The sequence below is a fragment of the Pezoporus flaviventris genome, unplaced genomic scaffold (assembly GCF_033815535.1).
Source record: "Pezoporus flaviventris isolate CSIRO_AGI_PZ_B2104156 unplaced genomic scaffold, CSIRO_AGI_Pfla_v1 ptg000031l, whole genome shotgun sequence".
Lineage (NCBI taxonomy): Eukaryota > Metazoa > Chordata > Aves > Psittaciformes > Psittacidae > Pezoporus > Pezoporus flaviventris.
Genome location: NW_026892579.1, coordinates 3,394,126 through 3,418,193, shown reverse-complemented (window position 1 = coordinate 3,418,193; position 24,068 = coordinate 3,394,126). Strand labels below are relative to the sequence as shown.

Genomic DNA, 24,068 nt, shown 5'->3' with positions numbered 1-24,068 from the left:
TTTGATTATAACTAGATGGCAAAGTCTCATGAGCAGCAGATTAAGGAGTCAAACCCCCACCCCAATGAACAGCTTCTGCATTGTGGCTGTCTTCATCTCTCCTCCAAATCCCTCTGCTCTGAAAGCTAGCAGCTACCCTGGCTTTACTTCACATTCCTCTTAGGTGTTAAAAAGAGACAATTTTTAAACTGCTACAAAGTAACAGAATATAAATGGGGATGCATTAAACATCCTGCCCAAACTGGGGAAGAGAGAGAGAGATACACTTTTCTTTAACAATTTAAATTGTATTTATAGTAACCATGCAATTATGTTATTTTTGGGGGGAAAAGCCTTACCTGAAATCAAAGAAAACACATTTATAGGAAAAAGGGGGAAAGTGTTATGTTTGTTCTACCAAAATTTATTATGTAGTAGTTACAAAGTTTAAAGATTCTTCCATTTTAAATAAAAATAATAGTTATAATTACACACATTATATAGTACCATGTCAAGTGATTCCAACAAATATAACATGAAATACAGTGCAGTTTCAAATCAGAAAGACAAATACTTTCTCATTCACAGTGTTTGACAAATTACGGGAATGCTTGTTCACATGGGGGTTTACTTAAGGTCATGCTCTTATAAACAGTCCACATCACGCTGTGCCACAAAAACAAATCGTCTCTCAGAACGTGAAGTACCGGGCAAGCCACTCCTGGCGCTGGGGATCTGGTGAAGCCACTGGTGAAGCATCAGTCTGAGGAGGGCTAAAGTTACAGAAAGGAAAAAAAAAACACAACACAATTATCCCACAACTACACACAAAGTACAAATGTTGGGAGAAAAAAAACCCAAATCACAGTGAATATGCAGTAAGGAACACAGTCTGTTTTTCCATGGATTAATTATCAGTGTGCCTCAGGACATGACTGTCTCCCTATAGAATCTGTGATCATCCACTCCATTGGAGAGCATCAGCAGCACAGACAAGTCAGTTTGGAAGCCACATTAACAGGGTGGGCAATGAATGTTTTGGAAAACAATTTAAAATCTCATCAATAGCTGTAGGTTTCAGAAAGAACAAAAAGGGCTTTCTTGGAAAAGCGTGACTGCAGAAGGTCCTCTTTTAGCATCCTTTTCCTGTGGTAAAGTTCATTTTCAGAAATATGATGCGAGCATCATATTTGTAGACATGTGCTCACAAAGACTGGTTGGCAACTGAACAGAAATACACAGTTTTAATACTTGACACTGATCACAGATATCACTTGTGTCGTCGTTCATGCACACGTTTAAAATACCAGGAAAAGAGAAACTGCCGCACTGCAAAACAAGATTTGGTTCCCCCTTGAACACTTAAAAGTCACAAAATGAGCAAGAGAGAATAATTGAAATTCAACTACACAGCTAAGTTCCTTTATCAATAAAAATCAGTAAAAAAATAATTCCTACTATTACTGGATAGTACAGAGCACAAAACTATTTGGAATGGAAACTCTGGCATCACAGTCCACGAGTCCATGCACATGCATGTTAAGAGATATCTGAGCACACTCATGCACATCACATGCTCAGGAAAAAAAACGAGCAACAGCACTTGTTTGGTTTTCTTTTAAGGATTGTTTTCTTGAAATAGATTGTTTTCCCTTATCTGTTTTAGATTCTATTATTTGTTTCCTTTTACTAATGTAGTTGCTAGGCATGTGGCTTTTCACATTAAACCAAAGGAGAGAGTAAATAACCATATATGGAACTGATAATTACACATTGCTTTGTTGCCAACTTAGAGGTAAGAGTTCAGCACCCACTAAATAAGAGTGCAGCACTTCAGTGTATCTAATATGCAAGCACATAAAGCCAAAAGATTAAAATCCTGGCTCCAAAAATCCATTTTTAAGTTATTCAGCTCACTATATTATTTTGTGAGAGAATTACTTGAGACTTTAATGCTAGTTTTGATTGCTAGAGTCTCGGCATTAAGCATCCAAGAATGGAAGTTTCCTGTTGCTATAGTAAGGTTAGTAGTAACTCCTATGAAACAATCTGATCTAGGTGAGGAAAGGGGAAAAACGTAAAACATTCACATAGCACATAAAATAGTTTTCGTACATAAAAACCATTATCACATAATACTGAATAACAGAAATTCTGTGCAATTCCTGAATGACAATCAGCAAGTAACACAAACATTTAAAACAATTGTTCGTATATGTAAACAACTGGAAGCACATGAATTCTGTTAAAGGCTCTAAAGAGGTTTTCCAAGTTCAAGACTTATAAAAAAGTGAAAGAATACTTCACATTTCAATCAGGTCTGCAATAAAAAGGAATACTATAAAGAGGTTACAAATGCAATGTAAAAATTAAAAATGCCATCAGAGTACTTGTACCTCTGAAAGGTTCATAAAGCAAGTGAGGTTCAGCTCAATGGGAATGCAAAATTTTCCTGACATAAGCAAAAGCAAAAAGAATTAAAAAAAAGACTGGTGAGGCAGTGCTCACCTCAAAAACGTCTTGGGCTCTTTGGGTGGCACTGGCTGTGGTAGTGGTTTGCTGCTGTTGAACTCAATATCGTGGATGGGTGAGTTAGGAATGGGCTCCAGGCGGTTAGGATGTCCATTGCCCACCACTCCGCTAGATTCCAGAGCACTTAGATTGGGGACACTCACAAACCTGTTTGCTGATTTATCATTCTTCTTCTTTTGCTGCATTAAAAATAACAAATGTAAGGAAGGCATCTGGCACCAGGACAGATGAGGACATTTGCAAATGTAAAAGTTTTACCTGACGGCAGGTTTGGGGTTTTTATGAAGGAGAGCAATAGGGACAGATCAGGCTCTTTTTTTTCCAGTCGTAGTTTTACTGTTTGCTTTGATCAGACCTGAACACCACGAATTTTTGCAGAAAAATCAAATTTCTGATCAAGATGATTAAGTTATTGAGACTTAGTTTAATAATCACTCTGTATATTTTATGAGATCTTCCAATGTAACATTTTGCACTGTTTAAGACATTGGAGATAAGAAATTTTTCACTAAATTGTCAATTAATCTGTTCAATTTTTCATTTGTACTTAAATCATTTCTTGGTATCAGTGACACAGGTCTGCTGTTAACTGTAACTGCAGCAAATTTCAATGAGACAAAAAAGTGAATCTCTCCAACAGGTTTCACCCCATCACTGAGGCACATTTTGGTAACTGGAACGTGGAAGCTAGAAAAGCAGCTACATCTCTCTTACAGTAATTAAGCCCTCATAGTTGCAAGTGTTACAGTAATACTGCTAAAGACAAAAAGAGTACTGTACAGGAGCTCATTTTCTTGCACAAGGAAAAGGCCTCTTAGCTGTCTTCTAATGCTAATCCAGCTACCACTTCTAGGCACCAGATGGCACAACTGAGCATTTTTCTTTTCTTGATAACGCTCCATGCTCTACTGCCTGTACTTCAAGCGACTCCAAATACTGAAGAATTTTATATCACTATTTAACTCTCCATAACACATCATAGAAAGGAATCAGTATTTACTCTCTCTGCCTTTCTAGATATTCCAATGTAGAAGGATGCTTCAAAGAATTTGATAGCTTTTTAAAAACAGCTGTGTGACAGGAGACCATGTGTACTTTCTACCTTCTATCAAATATTCCACGTCCACAATAAAACATTAATATTTTAAAAACCTTATTTCCAAAAATAGGATTTTTGAATTAATGGATCCACTTGTTCTCCTGAATTATGCATTATTTGAATATATAATAAATACTTTCATTCAAATACATATATGCAACCCTAACAAAGCATCTTGGATAAAACCTCTCAAGGGCTTGTGGACTACACAAATTTGAACTAAATAAAGTGAAAAATAAGTGGAATCTCATGTTGTTTTGCTAGAGCATTTTTCACCAGAATTCCACTTGAAACAGGAGAGCTGCTCTATTCAAGGGTGGGCATGAGTTCAAACAGAGGCAGACGTGAGTCCTGTTGTTTGTACTTCTCTAGCTCTCTCTTCTAGCTTTGGTTTCATTGTTTGACCTTTTTGGGGTTCGCAGATGTGAATGCTACTAATTGGAGACACATTTGTGGATTTAAGAGAAAGCTATAATAGAAAAAACAAGTCTTATAAGCATTACAGTGAAAGATCGTCAAACTAAGGGTTAAACCAAGACTGCCCCATACACTTCACTTCTGTAGGAGCTGAAGAAGCAAGAAATAACATTATGGTGGAAAAAAATAATTTGGTAAAAGTAACCAACTATGTAAAACCGTCTTTTTACATCTTCAAGGTAATATACACTGTAATTAACATGGTGTGTTCAACACACTGTAGTTAAATCTCTCTGCTCCACAGGCGGCTCATTTTTGGAAAATGTGTATTAGCCACATAAATGCTTAGAAAAACCCTACAGTTTCTATCTTATTCTCTGTAAAACAATCTATGCTTCCGAAGCAGTCAAATCTGGAGAGACAAAATTGTGTGTATAATTCCATGAAATTCACGCAAAGTATTAAGAAACTTCAGATGTAACAATGTAATACTAAACAGATCCATTGCACAAATTAGAGAAGCCATAATGGATACTGCAATGGGTGTAATTTTGCATTAATATGCAAAGCCTGTAGTAACTCATGTTCTGTCTTTTCATCACAAAAAATAAAAGAGAATGAGTTTTTCAGTTTCTTTGTAATTCATTCTCCAGTAACACAGTATGTGCTTTGACAAAATAAAGTAACATAGTCCACAACTCATGAAATGAGAGATTAAAATGTTTCGGCATACAAGACAGTTTTAAAGTCCAAACAGTTTTAAGTGATGGAAGCATATTATAAAAATATATGAATTATCACCATGGAAATCTGATGATGTACTTTTCCCAATTGCTTCAGATTTCACACAAAACACAGGCATATATACTTGATGGTTACATTTCACATCTTTATAAAAAGAGTGGCTCAGTCAAACTTTCAGAATTTTCCAGCAACCTTTATCATACAAAAACAAAACATTCAAATTGTATCCAGCCATCCTGGTATTGTCTCTACTGGGCCCAAGCTAAGGTCTTTTATGCAGTTAGCATAAAAGTCAGGCAGCTGCATATAGGCCTGTGGGAGCTGCTAGGCTGCTGAAAGGCACAGCGGAATATTGACAATTTACAGCAGAGTTTGTGCAGAAGTGGGAAGTACACTCATCTGATGTGAAACTACAATGAGGTTTAGCTAAATTGCAGCCTGATCTCAGATAACAGAGCCTGGACCTTGATCACTGGAGCTCTCGGGCATCTGAGCTGCTCGTGTTGTGCCCCTTGGGTTACCCTTTGCTTCAGAACCTTCCTGAGTTCTTCTGCCTCTACAGCTGGGACAAATCTCTTCCCTTTCCATGCAGGTGAAACAACCTATGGGTTATCACAAGGAGGAAGGAAATGTCAGAGGACTCAATCTTACTCCTGAAGTGGTGAAAAGACATAAAATTAAGGTACCCTACTGCAGTCTATACATGTTCCTCATGGAGAAATGATGCTGGCTTTTGAAGTGACAGGGAGGCACTACACCTGCATGTACAGTAGCCTTCACTGGCTGCTACTCAGCAGGATGAGAGAGCTGGAAAAGGCTGCTGCTGAAGTGTTGTCACTTGTACAGACGGTAACAGTAACTGAGAAGGCTAGAGTCTGACTTCTATCTCCTGCTGTCCCCACAGTTCATACCTGTTTTGTCACTTCAGTTCTCCAGAATTACTGTGTCTTTCTCCATTCAGACTCATTCCATGCCCTTCTCACACTCTTCCTTTTTTTACCTTTATTTTCTTCCTTTAGTGTCCTCTCTCCCTCTCCCTTTCTAATGCTTTTCCATCCCAAGCACCACCTGCAAAGTGAAATTGCCCTTGCACCTTCCAAAATAGCCAAGAAAAATTAGGAATCTACCACTGTTCGCAGATATCACTGTTTTTCACTATACACTACAGTCCAGCCCTCTCTTGCCTTTGTTTCACTTTTCCATTTTGATTTTGCAGTTTTGTGAGAAGGAACTGGTTTATGTCATACATGTCCAGCAAGCCAGGGCAACAATATCAATGGATCTCTTAACAACACAAAATAAACAAACCTACACAAAAACAGAGACAAATGGAAAACTATGTTCCTTGTTTTGAACATGTTTTTTAAGAGTGATTTATGTATACACACAGACACACACACCTATATTTCTTCTTTTACAATATCCTAAGTTTAGATTTCTTTTTCTTCACTTTAGCAATGAAGTCCATGGAACATACCTTGACCAATGGATTAATAACACCAACATTAGGGCTTGCATTAAACATTTTGTTGTAGTTAGTCTCCCTGTTAACTAGCTCCAGCTGATAGAACTTTTTGTCTTCCTAAAAAGAAGAAAAAATAGAAACTTCTTTTTATGCGTTTTCAATGTTAGCGGCCAAATCTGCCTACAACTGATCTCAAATAAATTTATGTTTACATTTTAAAAGAAATTGGTAACTCTAAAACCTGCATTTTATACTTAATGTTATATATGTTATTATATGCAATAATCTAAATAATTTCTATTTATGCAGTTCTGTTGCAGTTATATGTTCCTGAAAGTGAGCTTAGCCTAATGGATTATGCACTGGGAAACTCAGTATGGCTGACTTCTGATCTCCTCATTCCTTCTTGCTTTTGAATCAGGACCTAATCAGATTCATATGATTGTTGTGTTGTGCTCTGAATTTGGGAAGCTTAGAAACCTCACAGAGGAAACTATTTCTTATATGGCTTACATGGCTGGCTTAATTCAGGACAGGAGATGTGAGACGTCTTATCAAGGTCATACCGAAATATGTTTTTGTAATATGATATTATGCTTGACTGTAAACCTCTAGGTATCTAATTAGTTTAACCATTATGAGTTATTAGAACCACAGGAGTAATGTGATAAAGAACACGAATAACATGCTAGCAGGACTGGTTCTTTAAATACATTTCAAACACTTTGAATTAGATTAACTTTTGTATATGTTGAGATATTAAACCAAGAGAGCACAAAAGTCTTACGATCAATTTCTTTATGAGTTGGTCCCGCTCTGCAATTAGGTCTTTCAGTTCTGAAATAAGCTGCAAGTCTTCTGGTCTTGATTCTCTGTTTTTATATTTTTCTTCCATTTCTTCTAAACTTTATAGGAGAGAAGAATACCCCCTTTAGCCTGATCCAGTGTAAAATGATGAGTGAATAGTCACATCTTTGATTAGTATAAAATTGTTCAGGGAGAAAAAACAGAAGATGGTTTTCTTATAACCTTGAAGTAAATCAATTTCTATGTTACCATTCAGCTTTACCTAGTTATTGAAAAAAAATGAATTCAACACTGACCATAACTTTTGCTCAAGTAACTAATAACCTGGGCAAAAGTCTAAAACCTTAGCATTCCTCTTGGTCATGTAGTATTATAGGTTTGAAAAAAGGCCTCTGGGAAGTCAGACTGAAAATCAGGTGCTCAATACTATCATACAGACAGGAGAATTACAGGTGACATAGCTAAGATGGATTCTTATGTAAAATATAGGGACTACATTGTCTTACATTTAATATTGACAAAAATGTTGAAAGCTGGCCATTTGCTTTCTTGATGAAGAAAACAAACAGTATATATATTTTGTAATAGATGACTGTTCTTAATGAATGCTTATGAGACTGGAGAAATTGGATAGACAGCCAAGGCTGGCACAGTCTTCCTCAGTTCATGTGGAAAGTACTGGAACAAAGATATCCAAGAACAGCAAAGACTAATAGGTAAATAATTCCTCTCCACAAAGGCAACTTAGTACACTAGAGATGAAATAAAGGAATGAGCAAAAGAAAAGCAATAACACTTGGATATTGGGATATCTGGATTAAGAGAAATGTAACAATTAATAATATTTGAAAAAATATGAGGAAATTTTAAATGCCTGGTGGAAAAGCATTAAAGGAGAGAAGTGAAATAAGCCAACTGAGAGAGGAATTGTACAAGTAACTACATAAATACCCTTGCTTCTTCTGGAAGAACAACTTTTGAGAACAGGATGATTTAAAATGGTTGCGTCTCCTTAAAACATAAATATAATGCTCATGATGCTAAATAATGTTCAAAAGAAAATTACTAAAATACTTTTCTCACATATTCAGCTCTCGCATGGATTCATGAACCAAGCATCAGAATAGATTCAGGAAATTTAACAAATACAATGAAAAAGGAATTATTAAAAAAAAAAAAGAAGTCCCAAACTCTCAAAAAATCTATGAATTTAAGGTGTCTAAATCAGCTCAGACTTAATTCCACCAGACACTCAGAAGTAGACATATTTTCTTACTTCAGGTAAATGTTTTCCCTTCAGAAGCAGCTATGTGATTTTTTACTGAGTTACATCTGAAGAAACAGTTCACATTAAATTACATTTATAATCTTCAAGTAACCTGTATGTAACCTGAGTAGATTATATAATGTATTTACATAAAACATGAATGTGAACAACATGGCTTTATTTGCAGAAAAGGCATTTGACTCAGCAGAACAGAAATATGCTCAGCTGGGTTAATTTTGTGTATACATTTTCTGCTGGCTTAAGCTATTGTATACAGATCCCCAGAGAATAGTGCATGGTTACACACAGCTGTCATTTTATTTTCAGATATTTCAGAGAATTGTGGGGTTTTAATGTTTCAAAGAGATAATATGTAATTTCAAGACTCTGGTTGTAGAGCCTAATTAATGATACCCACTCTCAACTACTGTAAGAGAGATTCTCCATTTCATAAATGTTCACAAGGCCATGCCTTACGTAAGGCTGAACCTGGAGAAAGAGTTACTTAAGGAACGGCTGCATAAAACTACTTTGTGAGGTTTTTTTAACACTGTTTCCTGTTTTGGCAGTACCCTGCTTTAGTTTAAGGAGAGAGAGAACACAGCGAAAGGCAGAGCGGAACATTTGCTCGCTTTAGGCCAGTGGTTGCTTCCTCATAGTCCTAAGTTGAGCAAGAACCAGGAGCTGGGAAAAATAACTAAACTCAGAAAATTTCAGGACACTGAAAACCCAACAACTTCATGGGAGAAAAAGTTGGGGTAAACAGTTCCAAAACCTAGTTCTGGTGGCAGCCTGCAGGCATGTTTCTTGTACAAGATGAATGCAGCAGTCAAGAGGTATGCCTAATTTACCAAAGGGCAAGTTATCATATTTATCAGGGCACAACAGTGTGCATCTGGATGATTACAAGAGAGTAAGAACGAGAATTTTATACCCATCTTATCTGAAGACAATTTTTGATTGCTCATCATCAAGAAAGAATTAGATCCATTTGGGCTTTATTGTCCATTTTACATTGATATTTAACTGTAAAAGATTTCTATCGTATACTTAGGACCAATTATTTTCTCTGCCATAAATCTTTTATACTGCAAATAGAAATGCTTCAGTGACAATTTTGTGTCAGGAAGCCTTCAATGTGCTATGGAACCTCAGCCAGAAACCCTGACCAAAAATGGCGTATCACAAACAAGAGGTAAAGATGTGGAAGACAGGAAAACACTGGCTAGATGACATGCCCAGAGGCATTTTTGCCCAGAGGTGGTCTAACCCCAGGTGGCATTTTCACTGAGAGACACTCTAAGTATGCTGTTATAATTATGCTCACATAATCCATTTCAGACACTAATTTTCCTTATGCTAGCAAACCTGAAAATGTTTGCATCACTCATGCTATAATCAGACTTCTTAATAGCAAATACTGCTCATAAACCTGTTGAAGAAACTCTTGTGTTCTCAAGAAAGATGTATTAAAGTTTGAGAAAAAGCACTTGAAACAATGTTTTCTCCAATTTCCTACAAACTGCACAGATTTAATATCTTTCCTACTTGCATTGTTTTTGTCTCAAATCCCTAACAGTGTACTAAATTCTCCTAAAGCTTATAGAATTGTGTTGCCTAAAGAATGCAAGGTTAGGCCCCATACTTGACTGAGATTTTTGCACATCTGCATCTCTGCAATACCTTCAGAAACTTATGGACACCAGAATGAATTATTCAATCAACGGAGCTACACACAATTTTTTTAATGCAACAAAACTTACGAAAATTGTAAAGCTGAATTAATTTCCTTGAGCAGCTCTTGGGTCTTATTAAAATCTGCCATCATGCTTTGTTTCTCTCTGATGTGATCTGCTGTCAAGACATCCAGCTCTTTCTCATGTTTCTTGCTTAAATCTTGCTCATGCATCCTGTTTAATTTATTTTTTGTTAAAAAGAGAGTTATTCTAAAATCAGACTTGTTTGCTCATCATGATTTCCTGCCATGCTTCTAATGGCTTTTACACAGTATCAAACAACACAGAAGGATTTACTGATTAATCGAACTCCACTACTTAGTGTCCTCCAACCTTCTAGCTTTTTTCATGGAAAATGCATCTCCTTTAATGCTTTTTTAAAATAAAGAAACAATGAATAAAACAAAACCAAAAAGCAAAACCTAACCCTGTTACTAAAACATGCCAAAATGTATCACTGAGGTACAGCTTCACCGTATGGTAATATTCACTAACTTAACTACTAATGGACACAGCATTTTCTAAAGATGACTACATGATCTATAACATCACTTGATTAAGAGGATAAATTAGAAGCTGAAAATGGTAAAATCTCTTAAGTAAAACAGTACATGTAAAAATGCACATTTTTGTTCAGAAAAATTCACACCTGATCTGTTGGTTGGATTCACTGCGTATTCTGAGAACTTCTTTCCCTTTAAACTCTAATTCCTTGGTCAATGCACTTATATTTTCATGAAGATGCAGAATCTCTTTGTCCAGTTCAGCTATATGATGGTCTCGGTGTCTCAGTTCATCTTGTAGATCTGATATTCGGCATAAAAATTCTTTCTCCTATGATATAAGTAGCAGCAGCAAAAAGTATTTTAAATAGACTTGTCTCTCAAAAGCACAATACTTGCTTTTGGGAGGTAACAGCTGAGCAGAATTTTCCACTCAATGGACAATTTTTTTCAGTTTTTGATGCTGACACAAGTTATAATTAAAACTGTTTTTTTTTTTTAATTGCATACATGTACAAATAAAGAAGAAATCTTAATTTTGTAACAAACAATTTCCATTTATGAGAACATTTAAAACCTGTCATTGCCTATTAAAAGTTTCTATAGCTCATCACATTTTCCTTTTGATGACACATACAACAAAAAAACAGGTATCATCACTAAGAACCAGGTCATTCAGGACTTTCTACCTCTTCAACACACAGCATAAACTGTTTTCCCCTTTGCAGGCTCCTACAAATGGGACAAAATAACTCAAGATATATGCCCTGCACAAGTAAGTGCTTCAGAAGGCTCCTAATTTAGGTATATATAAGCGTCATAAATATCTCATAGCAGAATATGTAGACGATAGTTCACATAATATTTCTGTTGTGTCCATTAAATCAATAAAAATAATTCTTTTTGCATAATTCCAAATATCTGGGAAACTTATCTGTAACCCATCCCAATGGTTTTATTAATGAATCTCCTCAGTTTAGAAAAAGACTGTAATAAAATTGACCTTTTTTCAGCTTTCCATTTCCATCTATTCCACTTCTTAGAGTTCCACAATAATTGATGACCATATAGTTTGCACAGATAGAAAATCAGCAGATATTTCAAAGTAGTTTTATGTGTATGTTTATGTGTTTTGTGCCTTCAGGCACCCAGGAAATATAAACATATACTAAGGTACAATTTTTATAGGACATCTTTAAGAATAGACCTTTAAAAATAACTCTAGCTCCCTATAGGAAGGCTATATTAAAGTTGTAAGAAAAGCAGTGGAAAATTTATACCCACATATTTAAATATTTTTTAATATAATCATCCTGCTCATCATCAATATAAGCAAATATTATCATCCTGCTCAGAACTCGCTGTATCCAGTTCAGCTCTGACCCTGTGAACTGATGAGCATTCAAACACAGGAAAACACAGTTAATTGCTTTGCCCTCAGTACAACTAAAGCTTATGCTTAGCAGATCATTGTACAGAGGCCAAAAGTACATGGAATTTGTGGCTGGATCAAAGACTCAGTCTTGTAACTTAAACTTCTTTTTCTGACATCTCCTTTAGGTGTGTCACTCTAGGCTTAAGCAACACACAACTGAAACTATCTGTATCCTCCCAGATCCTGCATGTTTTCATTCCCTGCCGTGAGCACCACATTTCTGCCTCTAGCCACTTTCACACCAGCAGGGAAGAGAAAAAGAAGGTCTCACCGTTGACTATTTGTGTAAAGGCCATATCCAACTAAACTTGTTTCCTCTCTTTCCTCTGTTAACATACTTCTAAAACTGTTCCACCTCCCTGGTGCTGGGCTATCAGTAAATTAATCCTAAAAAGCCTATTGTATAGGCAAATAAAGAAGTAATTTCCTGATCATCTTATTTCCAAGAATCTGGCTTCCTTTCAATAGAGATCAAGCTTTAAATTTTTAGTTATTACTGGAAAAACTGATTGTGCATGAAGTGAAAAATGAAATATAAAAGTGAGTGAATCACTTTGCTGCTGAAAGCAAAGGAAGTTCATACTGGCTTTGGGGGCTTGTTTTGGGCTTTGAGTGTGTTTTTTATAAGAAGCAGCTGCAAGATGTTAGATCACCTTTGCTTTATTGAGATGTTTGTTTATCTTTTCCAATTTGCCTCCTGAAAAAAAACAAACCCACAAAAAAAAACCACCAACTTGGGTACCTCCTGAGTTTGAAGAATCATTTGGTTTTAAGCAACCACTTCTCAGCTGTATCACTTAGGCTTCAGAGATAAACAGCTTTTTCCTTTTTAAGTCCTGAGGGCAGCTGAGGACAAGCAGTACTTTGTAAGAATCAGCACTTTACACAGTCTAGTGTGCTCCCAGGCAACCACACAATTCTGAGAGGAAGGTGCCTTGATATGGGAGACATTACTAGGCTTGAATGAAGTTTGCTGAAGGAAGAAAAAGCTAAGCAAGGAAGTTTAGGTGAACAAGTAGGGATGCATTATCTGCTGGCGCTGGCTGACCTTGAAGGATTATATGTTGATTGTTCACAAGGGTTCCTGCCTCCAGCTAAGAGAGAGTGAATACTGATTATGCAGTTTTACAGTAAGTTGCAGCAATGCCACCTACCTGTCGCCTGCCGAGCTCTATACTTCTTTCAAGCTCCATTTTGGCAGCTACCAGTTCTTGCTGATGGTTGTGCCTTAGCTGGTCAATTGCTGCTGCATGTTGATGATTTAGCTCTGAGCGCAAGGAAGCTAGTTACCGTGAACAGAAAGAACAGTTGATTTGCAAATGTTTACATTGATTAACAATAACAGTCCAGCTCCCTCAAATACTGCCACTGAGGAAACACACACAGCTTACATCAGCCAAGCAACTGTCCTGTCATTTTATTCCTGCTGCTTTCTGAAACATTCTCCATCATGTGCTTTGGTTGCTTAGTCCTTCCAAAAAGAAATAAAAAATACCAAAACCCCAAAAACTTATGGATAAGATTTTTCAGAAGTGAACAATGTGGTGTTACCTGTTAAAACATATACTGATTTTAAGAGGATACACTACAGTGTTACAATACGCACACATACATACATGCATGTGCATATATGTTTGTATGAGTAGAAATAATGGTTTTGGACCTGTTTGCAATTTGAAAGTAGTATACCTAACATAGCTTTTCCTTCATCCTCCAGCTCAAATCGTAAAGTCTGAAGTTCCTGTTCCATCTCCAATTTGAAACCTTCCATGGCTTGCTTATGTGTTTCTTTCAGTGCCTGAAGTTCTTCCGAGTGCTTCTGTTGCAAACGTTCTTCTAATTCCTATGAAATCAAATTTGGAAAAAAAATATCCATAACAGCTTAGGGAATTTATATAATATTAAACAAAAAAGAACTAGCAACAAAAAACAGGCATCAGCATACTCCAAAAATTGTTAAAAATGCACAAATATTGCTCTTATTTTCTTCTCTAAGTTATCCCACTATGCTTTTTCTTTGTAGTGGCTGATGGTTATCAAGATTACCTGTGCACAAACCCTCGTTCTGCTCACAGTTGGAAAAGAGAAAAAAAACGCAGCAATCTATTGATATATTTACAATAGCAAGCAATGTGATAGGTACAATTCATAGATGGGTTTAGTGTGCACACAATATGCATTTGGGGACTTTTGTCCCCATCAGGTGGAGGCAATGGGAAAACTGATTGCGAAGGTACATTCTAGATCTGAATTTTTAAAAAAAGCTTACGATACACACCATCTTAAGTACTATACATTGCCAAAATTTCAGTCCTAAAGCTGGTTTAGGCAAGGTTTTAAAAAAATATCTTGGGTGTGATACTGTTCTGGACATGAACACTATCCTGCAAGTTGCAGAACATAGTTTACACAATTTTTAACATAACAAAAATATATTATAAAAGGAGTAAATTGACAGGAAATACCAGGAAACAAATGTGAAATTATTTAACTATAATGGAAAATACAGAGAAACCTATTGCAAATCATAACTAGAATATCATGTTATGGATAACTATGTCAAACTACTGTAAAGCAACATGTGTTGATAATTTTACACATATATATATGTGTGTGTATGTATATGCATATACTGGTAGAGTTTAAAGCAAGACATGAAACAATGCCAGTATTAGAGATGCTTTTCAAAATGTCTTAATCAGTTTTAGCTGAACAAAAATGTTACTGTCGGACATCAGCTGAAAGGAAACTTAGTAGTTATGCAGATACTTTACACAAATTGCTGAAATGGCAATTTGTTCAGATAAACATGCCTTTTGCTCTTGCTCTTTTGTTTCTTCCATGTTTTGAAAGGCAAGGATATGGGCTTCCTGAAGTGACTTATGCCTTTGCTGGTGCTCCTCTTCTAATTCCTGGATCTCCTGAGTCAGCCTCTGTCGCTCCTGACTGAACTGTGCTTGTAGCTGTTGCAAAGAGCTCTGTGACTGGGAAAGCTGCATCTCCAGATTCTGCTTCAGTAAGGAGATCTAACCCACAACAGAACAGCAAATATCCATTAGTCATTCATACTAACATCAACTCCGAAGAAAAACCATTCAAAAGAAGAAAACACTTGAAATTTTAAAGCCAGAACATTTACTAAAAGACAGACAAGCAATGCCATCCATCTACTGAACTTGTGGTTAATATTATATCTCAGAGATATAATAATTAGCTTTAAATAGTTATGTAAGGGTTACTTTATGTGTCAGATTGCACTATAGCACTACCTATAACACAATTTTTCATGGCTCAATAATCAAAATTTATTTCTAGGTTTTGCATGAAGTTCAATTAAAATGACACTATCAAGGTTCGAAATCAAACACTTGATTGTTAAACTATTTTCAGCGGAATATCACATCAGTTCTGTAAGGAAAATCCTGCAGCTGACAGGGAAGGACAGACTGTGACATCCAGATTGATGGATTTTTGTATCTTTTGATACAATATGGTACTATCTTACTGATAAGTTTTTTTATTTAAAAAGAAATGGTAGCATACCACTCTACATCACAAATAAAATGTTACACTTGATGGATTTCCACACACACACATTTTTTCTTAGCTCAGTAATGCTATGAGAGTGATTTCTCTGCTGGTTTTCAAGATCTAAGTAATCTGAGACACAAATACTTATTTTCTTAGAAATACGTGATTTCACAAATTATGCTTTTCACCCAACAAGCATTTCAATACATTAGAATGCTCTGTAATCCTTGAAAAAGTCACATTTTATACTAATGTTATTATATTAATAATATTTGTTCTTCAAATCTTTTTTGCATATTTTCAGCATCTTTTCAGACTGAAAATACTAAACCAGTATTCCCTTTTGAGACAAACACAAGCGATAAACCCTCCAGTTTTAAAAACAAGATTTAACCAAAGAGAATTTTGCTACAGTAACTCAAAAGAAGGAAAAATAAAACTGCCATGAAATGAAGAATTTGAATCAGTAAGGATACTTTTTCAAGCCTCAGAGCATTACATATAATTGAATTATAAATGACAGTCTGATAGTGTCATTTGATTCAGCATATCATAAAATTAATTATTACAAATTAATAACTACATTGCACATCAATTTCTTGATTTACAGAACATTAACACCCACCACGTAACAAAAAATTAATAGCAGCATACCGAGGACAACTTGCAGCATGAACATTAATGTCAAACATATGGCTTTTCTTTTTCAGAAGGGCACAGCTTAAGCAGATTTGAAAGAAAAAAAGCTACACAAAAGAAAATTAGCACTAAAACACAATAAGCAAATTAATTTGAATGAAATGAGCATGGCTCATTGCATTTCAAATTCACCAGGTCTTTGTGTCTGGGCATTTATACTCTGCCTTCTAAGTGTACTTTATCAACAGTATTTTACTTCAGGTACCTTTGAAACAGATTAGTTACAATTGAAGGAGTATAGTGAAGGCCTATACTACTTTCTGTAATCTGTACTATTCATGTAAAATCTTTTACTAAGTACATAAAATATAAACATCACACACAAATTGTACAGTGTCAGAACAAAGGTTTGTCTGATCTCTGGTTCTGCCTCCAGAAATGGCCAACCCAGGTTACCCAGGGTAAACAAAACCAAGGCATAAAGGTAGGGATCTTGACTTTGAAGATACCGATCATCCAGAAATCTTTTTTACATCAGAAGAGGTATTTTGGGGTAAATTCATGGAAACATTAATTAAATACAATCACTATGTGAATCTATAGAAGCTTTTAGTATCCAGTGTCCTGTGGTAAGTTTCATATAGGTGTACCACTTGGACATGATGACCTCTAATACTTGTAATGGAAAGGAGCCAAAAGCAGTCCCCTTTTCTTACTGCTCAGTCCCTTGACTTTTTACAGCTATTCTGTAACTCTCCAGACAGTCTTTGCCCTTTCCACTCTAAATAACTTTTTATAAGGTGCAAACTTTCCTACTTTACCTATTCACAAACAGCTTGCAAAAAGAAAATACGCTGAACATCAGTATAACTTCACCGATAATCTACCTGCATGCTGATAACACTGTATTTCATACCTATTTTTCAACCAGTTACTTATACAAAAACATTCCTCTCATATTGTGAAGTTCTTGTTTCCTCAGAAGCCCCAGAACTTTTCTGGGAGAAAGTCCTGTTCAGTCCTGCAGAATTTCAGGTAATATAAACATTATACTCTAAAAAGCCTTTCAATAGTAACATTCAAATGGAGTCAACCATGGAATCTTAGCCAATTTTCTATTAAGATGACATGGAAAAATGTATTTTTGCTTGAAGTTCTATCCGTCTCTCACTTAAAGTCCTGCTCCAAATTCTGACAGTTCTCACTATAAAATTTATAAACGTTTTTAGCATAAGCCAAGGGCAAAACAATTTCAATTTCTTTCTTGGAAATGCAGGAAACATTTTAATTGAGATGATCAAGATAAGTCTGACATCTGGCCAGGAAGCCATCTTAGAAGAGATCAGGAATACCTTTCCCAAGAGCAGTTCATACTTCCACCAGATTAAAGTGACTGCAAAACCAGAGCCTGAAGTGAGTCAGTGTCTGGAGATGCCTATTTGCATCAATAGACTGTACAGAAAATAAAGGACAATGAGAATTAAGTGATTCTAACAAGCAAATCGGATTAGTCTACCCTTCTCATAATACGTGGGTTCGGTTTCTTTTTTTGGTTGAAAGTACATCAAGTATTAAAAATCTGAGTTATTTTTAGAAGAGTACATAATTTAACACTATTCTCATTATTCAGTACATAAACTGATATACTTAAGGGCACAATTTTGAGAACATTAGTGCCTCCCTTTGCAAGTCTTTGGCTCATCCCTTATATATAGTCCTGAACTGAGTACTCAAAAGAAAACAGCTCTAAACATTCATTATTCTCTGAAATGTCAGTGTTTTTATCCAAGGTTTTCAGGACACTAAAAACATTGGTAAGAATGTAATAAATAAGTAAATTAATAAATAAGTATAGAAAGAAAGAATATTTTGGCTACAATTATGACTTGCACTGCAAAACTGCAAATTATAATACATCAACCTCATGCTTTAAGGAAAGCTCTGCAATACACATTTGCACTGCCCACAAGCTTGCTTGCTTAAACAATGACATAAAAATGCTGCTTATATTATGACCATGTACATAGTGTTTGATGTCCAGGGATATATACACATTTACACAGATGAATGGATGCGGTACACAAGCTTTTGATAACTAGCGGCAAACGTTCTCCTCTCAAGTATTACCATGTATTGTTTCATAGGCTAAAGCTTTAAAGCAGTACTATAGGATATGCAGTTTTATTAGTGCAAACATGCCCTGTTCACAAGCTGTAAGTGCAAATCACTTACATTGCTGATAGACTTATGCAAAGCTTCACCGAGACAGTGCCGCTATGAAGAAAAGATCACAGGAATAAAGGGAAACATTCAGAAATCAGCTAAGTAAAAAAAAAAAAAAGGATAAGGAAGGGAGAGTAAAACATAGAACATTAATTATAATTTCATCAGGGAAAACTACGTTGCAAACTATCTGGAAAAAATACAAATATGCTGCTTTGGTTTAGTATCTATATATATATATATACTATTGAACACGGAACGAATTATGTGTTTTCCTATGTTATGTTTTGAAAACATCCAGGATAGCATTATCTCTTCAACATAATGTTACTCTTTACTCATATATTATGCAGCTGAAATGTTTTCAAATTACCCAACTGTTTCCTCTTCTCCTGTATGACAAATAATTTTGGGAAGAAATCATTCAGTACACCCATTTGCATTACTATTAGAAAATATGTCGTGTAAGGACTATATCAGTCAGTTGTGTCTCTGAAATATCACAAGCATATTAAACACATATTAAAGATTAAATTTCACTGCTAATAGGCAGAAAACAAATTTAGTCTGTAGTGAAGACAGATTTATATTAAAACACTTCATTTATTCTTCTTAAATTTAAATTCAGAATTAGATGGTTACATAAAAGACTCTTCCTGAAAGTCTCCAGCAAAAAACCTTCATGTACCACTTACACTATAGTTGATTAGTAATGTAAAACAAAATATAAAAACATATTACCAAGTAAATGTTCCACATGAAATATTATTGATCATACGAATCATACATGCACAGAATAGAGTCATCAGAAATGAAGTGAGAGCAATTTCAAATCCAGCATGACCAATTTCCACTTTTGCCACAGATCAGTCAAGAAGATGGCCTTCCCCAGGAGACAGCAGGTATTCTGGCATCAGCTTGGAAGCCTACAGTTAGGAACTTTTAGATAATACTTTGTCAAAAAACAAATGGAAATTATTATTCATTCTCCTGAATCTACAAGAAGGCACGACACAAAAATACATTACTGTGGTATGTCCAAAGGTCTGTAATTAACACCACAAGTAGGTTACAAGCAACAATTCTCTACGCAAGGGCGTAACACTAGGAGGCACCCTATTTCACCTGACAAGACAGACCAGCACCTAACAGCTCCGATTTCAACACCAGATTTCAACATTGCCAATCTGAACAAATCCACCTGTTTTCTAATGTGCTTTTGTTCCCATCTGTCTGGTTTGTTTAGGGGGGGGAACTGTTAAATGCAGAAATGATCTCTTGCTAAATAAATGTTCAGTTTCAAGAACTTGTGGGACTTAATGTTGACAGACGTATCTAGGCACCACTGTAATACAACTAAGAAATATTTAGATTTTACAATTGTAGAAGTAAGGTTAGTAGTGTTCTACACCTAAAAGAAATTCCGAGTAAAAATACTTTTTTGGAAACTAGATTCCAAAGTCTACCCTATTAAAAAGGCCATTTATGAAAGTGAGAATTGCCCCATGCTACTTGCAGAGTAACAGATTGCTTTCACCAAGAAACAAACTAATCTAATAATTAAAAATACTAAGATGGGGTAATCAGTTTTAATATATGTGATTTCACCAAACTTAAAAGTTTTCCAGAGATACGAAAACCAGATGGAATCAAAATGAACTTTTGATGAAGGTCCTGCACTAAAACCCTCCAGTTAAGTTCAGTATTCAGTTTGTTACTGATTTCTTAGGCTACTTCACTCAGAGCAATCTTTCTGCAATCCACATTTCCTGATTGCGAGAGAACCATAATTATCTTGTGCAAAAAAATTAACTATTAAATGCTTGGATCTTATTGGCAAAAAGAAAAAAGGTTATTTTTCAATAAAGTTGGACTTACTTATTTGACATTCCATTGTGTTCTAAAGCCACACACAGAAATGTTGAACATACAGTAAATACAACTTATTGATTTTTAACAAAACTTTAAATACAAGTACTTTGAAGTCTAAACATCGTATCGCTATTCAAAAGATTGATTGTATCAAGATCTGACTTCAGTATACAATTTACTGAATTTTCAAATTACTCCTGGCTAACAGGAACTGTGTTCTTGTTTAATACCCTAGACACTAAATGGGGAAAGTCCAGCTTTATCTGTTATATCAAAGCAGATCTAGATTGCTATGCAGTCTTTGCCTCATTTTAAGAATGATCTCCAGCAAAGACTGCTAACCTTTCTGAAGAAGAAAACGTGTATCCATCACATGCTAGCATAAAAATGTTTCCAAGATGCTGACTGAAGAAGCTGGAGGACCACTGGCATAGGTCCATTTTATTCAGCTAACAACAACAACTTCCCCAAAACACTCCCTCAAGATATGTCTTTGTTTTGAAGAGAAAGACTGATTTGTCAGCAGATGTACTGTCTCTGGCTGCTTATGTGACAAGATGACCCTGGAGAGATTTCGAAAGCAGCTGTTTCCCACTACAATGTTTTGTACTTGGCTTGAGGCTTGGAATGGAAAAGCTGCATCAAAGTTTGCCATCTCTGGTAAGGAAAAGCAGCATTTACAGCCCCTTCCCTTTCTCTCAAAACCCAACAGTTTTCTACTGAGGAAAATGAATTATGTATCAGGTGTTCTGAAATGTGTAACTATCTCTGGAATCTAATTGGTCCTGATTTCCTCACGGTTTTGTAGCAACCTTGAGTAAAGGTGCTGTGTCCAGGCTATCATAGGGTAGGGTACTTACCCTGTTGCTTTAAAAAGATGAGTTTTTTTTCCAATTGTAGAAGTCTATCAAACTGCTAGGCAAAATGCCAATGTATTCTGACATTTTAACCTATTTGGGTTTTGGATTATATGTTTTTAATCTGACAAACTTCAGGTTCAGTGGTTGGGGAGAAGACTATCATTTGAATCTCCCAATATTTTTTAAAGTTTCTGGAATGGTACTAAAGCTGCATTTAATTTTACTTATTTGTCATAATGCTGTCAGGACTTTAAAGACTATTTATCTTGGCTAATCCTTCCTGGAGCTCAGGAAGTGCCCTTAATCTAGAATTTTATTGATCTGATGAATCTCAAACAAATTTTGCCCCACTTAATTAAGTTATGTCTCACTCCTTCCAGGGTCCACTGTTTGTTTTGGACCTATGCCAAAGCTACTTGAGCAACTATCTGCCACAGCAAAGAGACTAAGGGTAATGTTTTAAAACTAGATTCTTGCCAGAGTTTTTACCTTACATTTAAGGGGAAAACATGTACTGATATAGGAATATAATTTTATTTGGGCAATGGTGTAACTGTTGGATTTGGCTTAGGTTTCTATTTACCATTTTTAGAAGTATAACCTTAACTCCAAACATCAAATTAAACTCTTTTCTGACTCAGGCATCATTAATTACATACTGTACCAAGAATTTAATGTTCTTTTCCACCCATTGACAGGTGGAATTAAAAGGTCTTTCAGCCTTATCCAGATTTACTAACTGAAACACTGTCAAACAAAACCTGGTAATATAAAATTCCAATTAGAAGTTTATAATCAGAGAGACAAGTTTTTTTGATATGAAGATACTGTAACCTCAAACATCAGTCTAGATGTATTTTTAAATTTAATTAAACACAACACCATGAGAGAAAAGAAAATTAAATGAAGAAACTAAAAGAGAAATGAAAAAGAACAAAGCTAACATTTGTTAGTATTCCTAATGTATCCTACTGGAAACACCTAGAAAACTCCATTTGTTCTGTTGCTTTTGTTTGTCTGAATTGCTGAGTAACCCTTAATTATAAATGGTCTTTAATGAATTGCCTCCATTACATTCAGAATATTTTAAACAAAGAGTAACATAATGAAGAGAGCACAGTATGAGCTGAATGGGCTCACCATAACTAAAAGCTCAGTAAAAGAGATAGTGGAGCTGAACGCTAGGCATTTGTTTTCATGCTCAAGCTTCAGACAAAACTACAACAACCAATGTAGGTAGAACAAATCTTCAGGATCACATCTCTGCATAGACAAGGGAACCCAGAACAAGGGGGATTCTTTATTAAGAACTATGGACAGTCATGAAACAGGGTGAAGCACCCTCAGTAGTCGGCCCTCTGAGGGCTGCAGTGACTCTGGACTACATGATTATTCACATGCTCATGTATAATAGTTTTTGACTTGCTTAAAGCTTAGGCTTCCCCATTGGAATACAGGGGTACTAATTCTTTTAAATCAGTGGTGAGTGGCAGGATGAGTGTGGACACTGGATCTAGGCAGAAACTCGCAAAGGTCCCCAGTTCTCTGTGAGGCCTGCAGGAGCACAGTCCCATTAAGAACACAGTTTTGAGAACTGTAGTCACTTGTGAAAGTTTCCAAGAGCTGCAGAAATTTGTGCTCCTTTGGAAAAGCAACAAATACTTACAGATGAAAGAAAAAGCATAAAACCTTACCCTCAGCTGCATTCCAGGTCTCTATTCTTTGCTCCCTCTTTGGTACATTTTTTCTTTTCATTCTTTTGCATTTCAGCATTTTAGATTTCAAAGCGCTTTTTAAATCTTGCCCAAAATCCCTTACTATCCACTAGATGTCACAGTAGCCTTACCAGTATTGTTGAATACAAGACTAATGAAAGAGAATTTGGGTGGGAAGGGGATGTTACTTGAAATTTACCTCCTCTCTCTTTCTGATAGACAGTGTGTTCAGGACAATATAAAGTGACAGGAGGCAGAGTAAAATGATTCTGTGCTGAGAGTTAATCTCCTTTCAGGAAACTGATCTAGGGTATGTGCAAGTTACTTCTCATAGAAATTTCAAGAATCCATTTGACAGCAAATCTTCTAAAGCAAGGATTACACAGGCTGTGGAACAGGCTAGTAATCCTTGTGCTGGGGAAAGAAAGTAGGGTGTTCCAGTTCTGCAAATGTGGATGCGTGTCAGCTCTGCAATAAGCACCTCCACATAGGCATAGAGCACTAACTGAAATTAATACAGGTCTTAACCTGTACATTTCAGTTGTGCAACACAGACAAGCTGCTTTAAAAAAGAAGATTCCTGCTATATTGTCCATGGCTGAAGCCCTCTCAGCAGTAAAATATTGTTAGGAAAAGCGTTAAAAACCCATTACACAGCTAAAAGAAATGGAGAAGAGCTAGCTCACCTGAATTCATATTTCATGAAGAAACTCTCACATGGATTTAGAAATTTACATGAAAAAATGGGAAAGCACTTCTTTTTATGTCTTCTAGAATAATTTCTCCTATCAGGGATAAAAACTACACACTTGGTCTCTAGATACTGATCTAGTTAACCTACCAACCACATTTAACTGTAGATAGTAAGTGATGCTTTGCAACTAGTAAGAATGTGTTTAAGCACTGAATCAGCTGAATAGCATTTTCTCTCAAGAGAATTATTTTACTCATAATAAAGCTATACCGTTAGAATAACAATAATCCTACATGCATAATATGAGGGGTCACTTAGCATTACTGGTACAAAAGTAAAAACATTTCCTTGTTGTGCAAAAGCTAGATCTCACCTACTAAATGTGCACAACTAGAGGGAAGAAATTTGCAGATTACTATAACAGAATAAAACAAAAACAAAAACAAGCCAGTTTTTAGTACACTTTGTAGGCATAAATTTTTTTATTTAGGATTTTTATTTTTTTAAAGTTTTTGCCACAAAAATCAACAAGAACAAATGCAAAGTCCTT

At 35.7% G+C, this 24,068-nt stretch overlaps 1 protein-coding gene across 1 annotated transcript in view; it reads right to left on the bottom strand.

Moving 5' to 3' along the window:
• Nucleotides 1-382: 382 nt before the first annotated feature.
• The window catches only part of FAM184A (family with sequence similarity 184 member A), a 64,396-nt gene continuing 40,710 nt past the window's right edge, over nt 383-24,068 (bottom strand). Inside the window, exons 10-18 of the mRNA XM_061460032.1 lie at nt 14,798-15,010; nt 13,674-13,827; nt 13,139-13,266; nt 10,696-10,880; nt 10,074-10,220; nt 7,024-7,141; nt 6,249-6,353; nt 2,488-2,690; nt 383-752 (exon numbers count right to left, since the gene is read on the bottom strand). Of these exons, the coding sequence (XP_061316016.1) occupies nt 671-752; nt 2,488-2,690; nt 6,249-6,353; nt 7,024-7,141; nt 10,074-10,220; nt 10,696-10,880; nt 13,139-13,266; nt 13,674-13,827; nt 14,798-15,010 (1,335 nt within the window). The 3' untranslated portion in view covers nt 383-670. The remainder of the gene's footprint in view (nt 753-2,487; nt 2,691-6,248; nt 6,354-7,023; nt 7,142-10,073; nt 10,221-10,695; nt 10,881-13,138; nt 13,267-13,673; nt 13,828-14,797; nt 15,011-24,068) is intronic.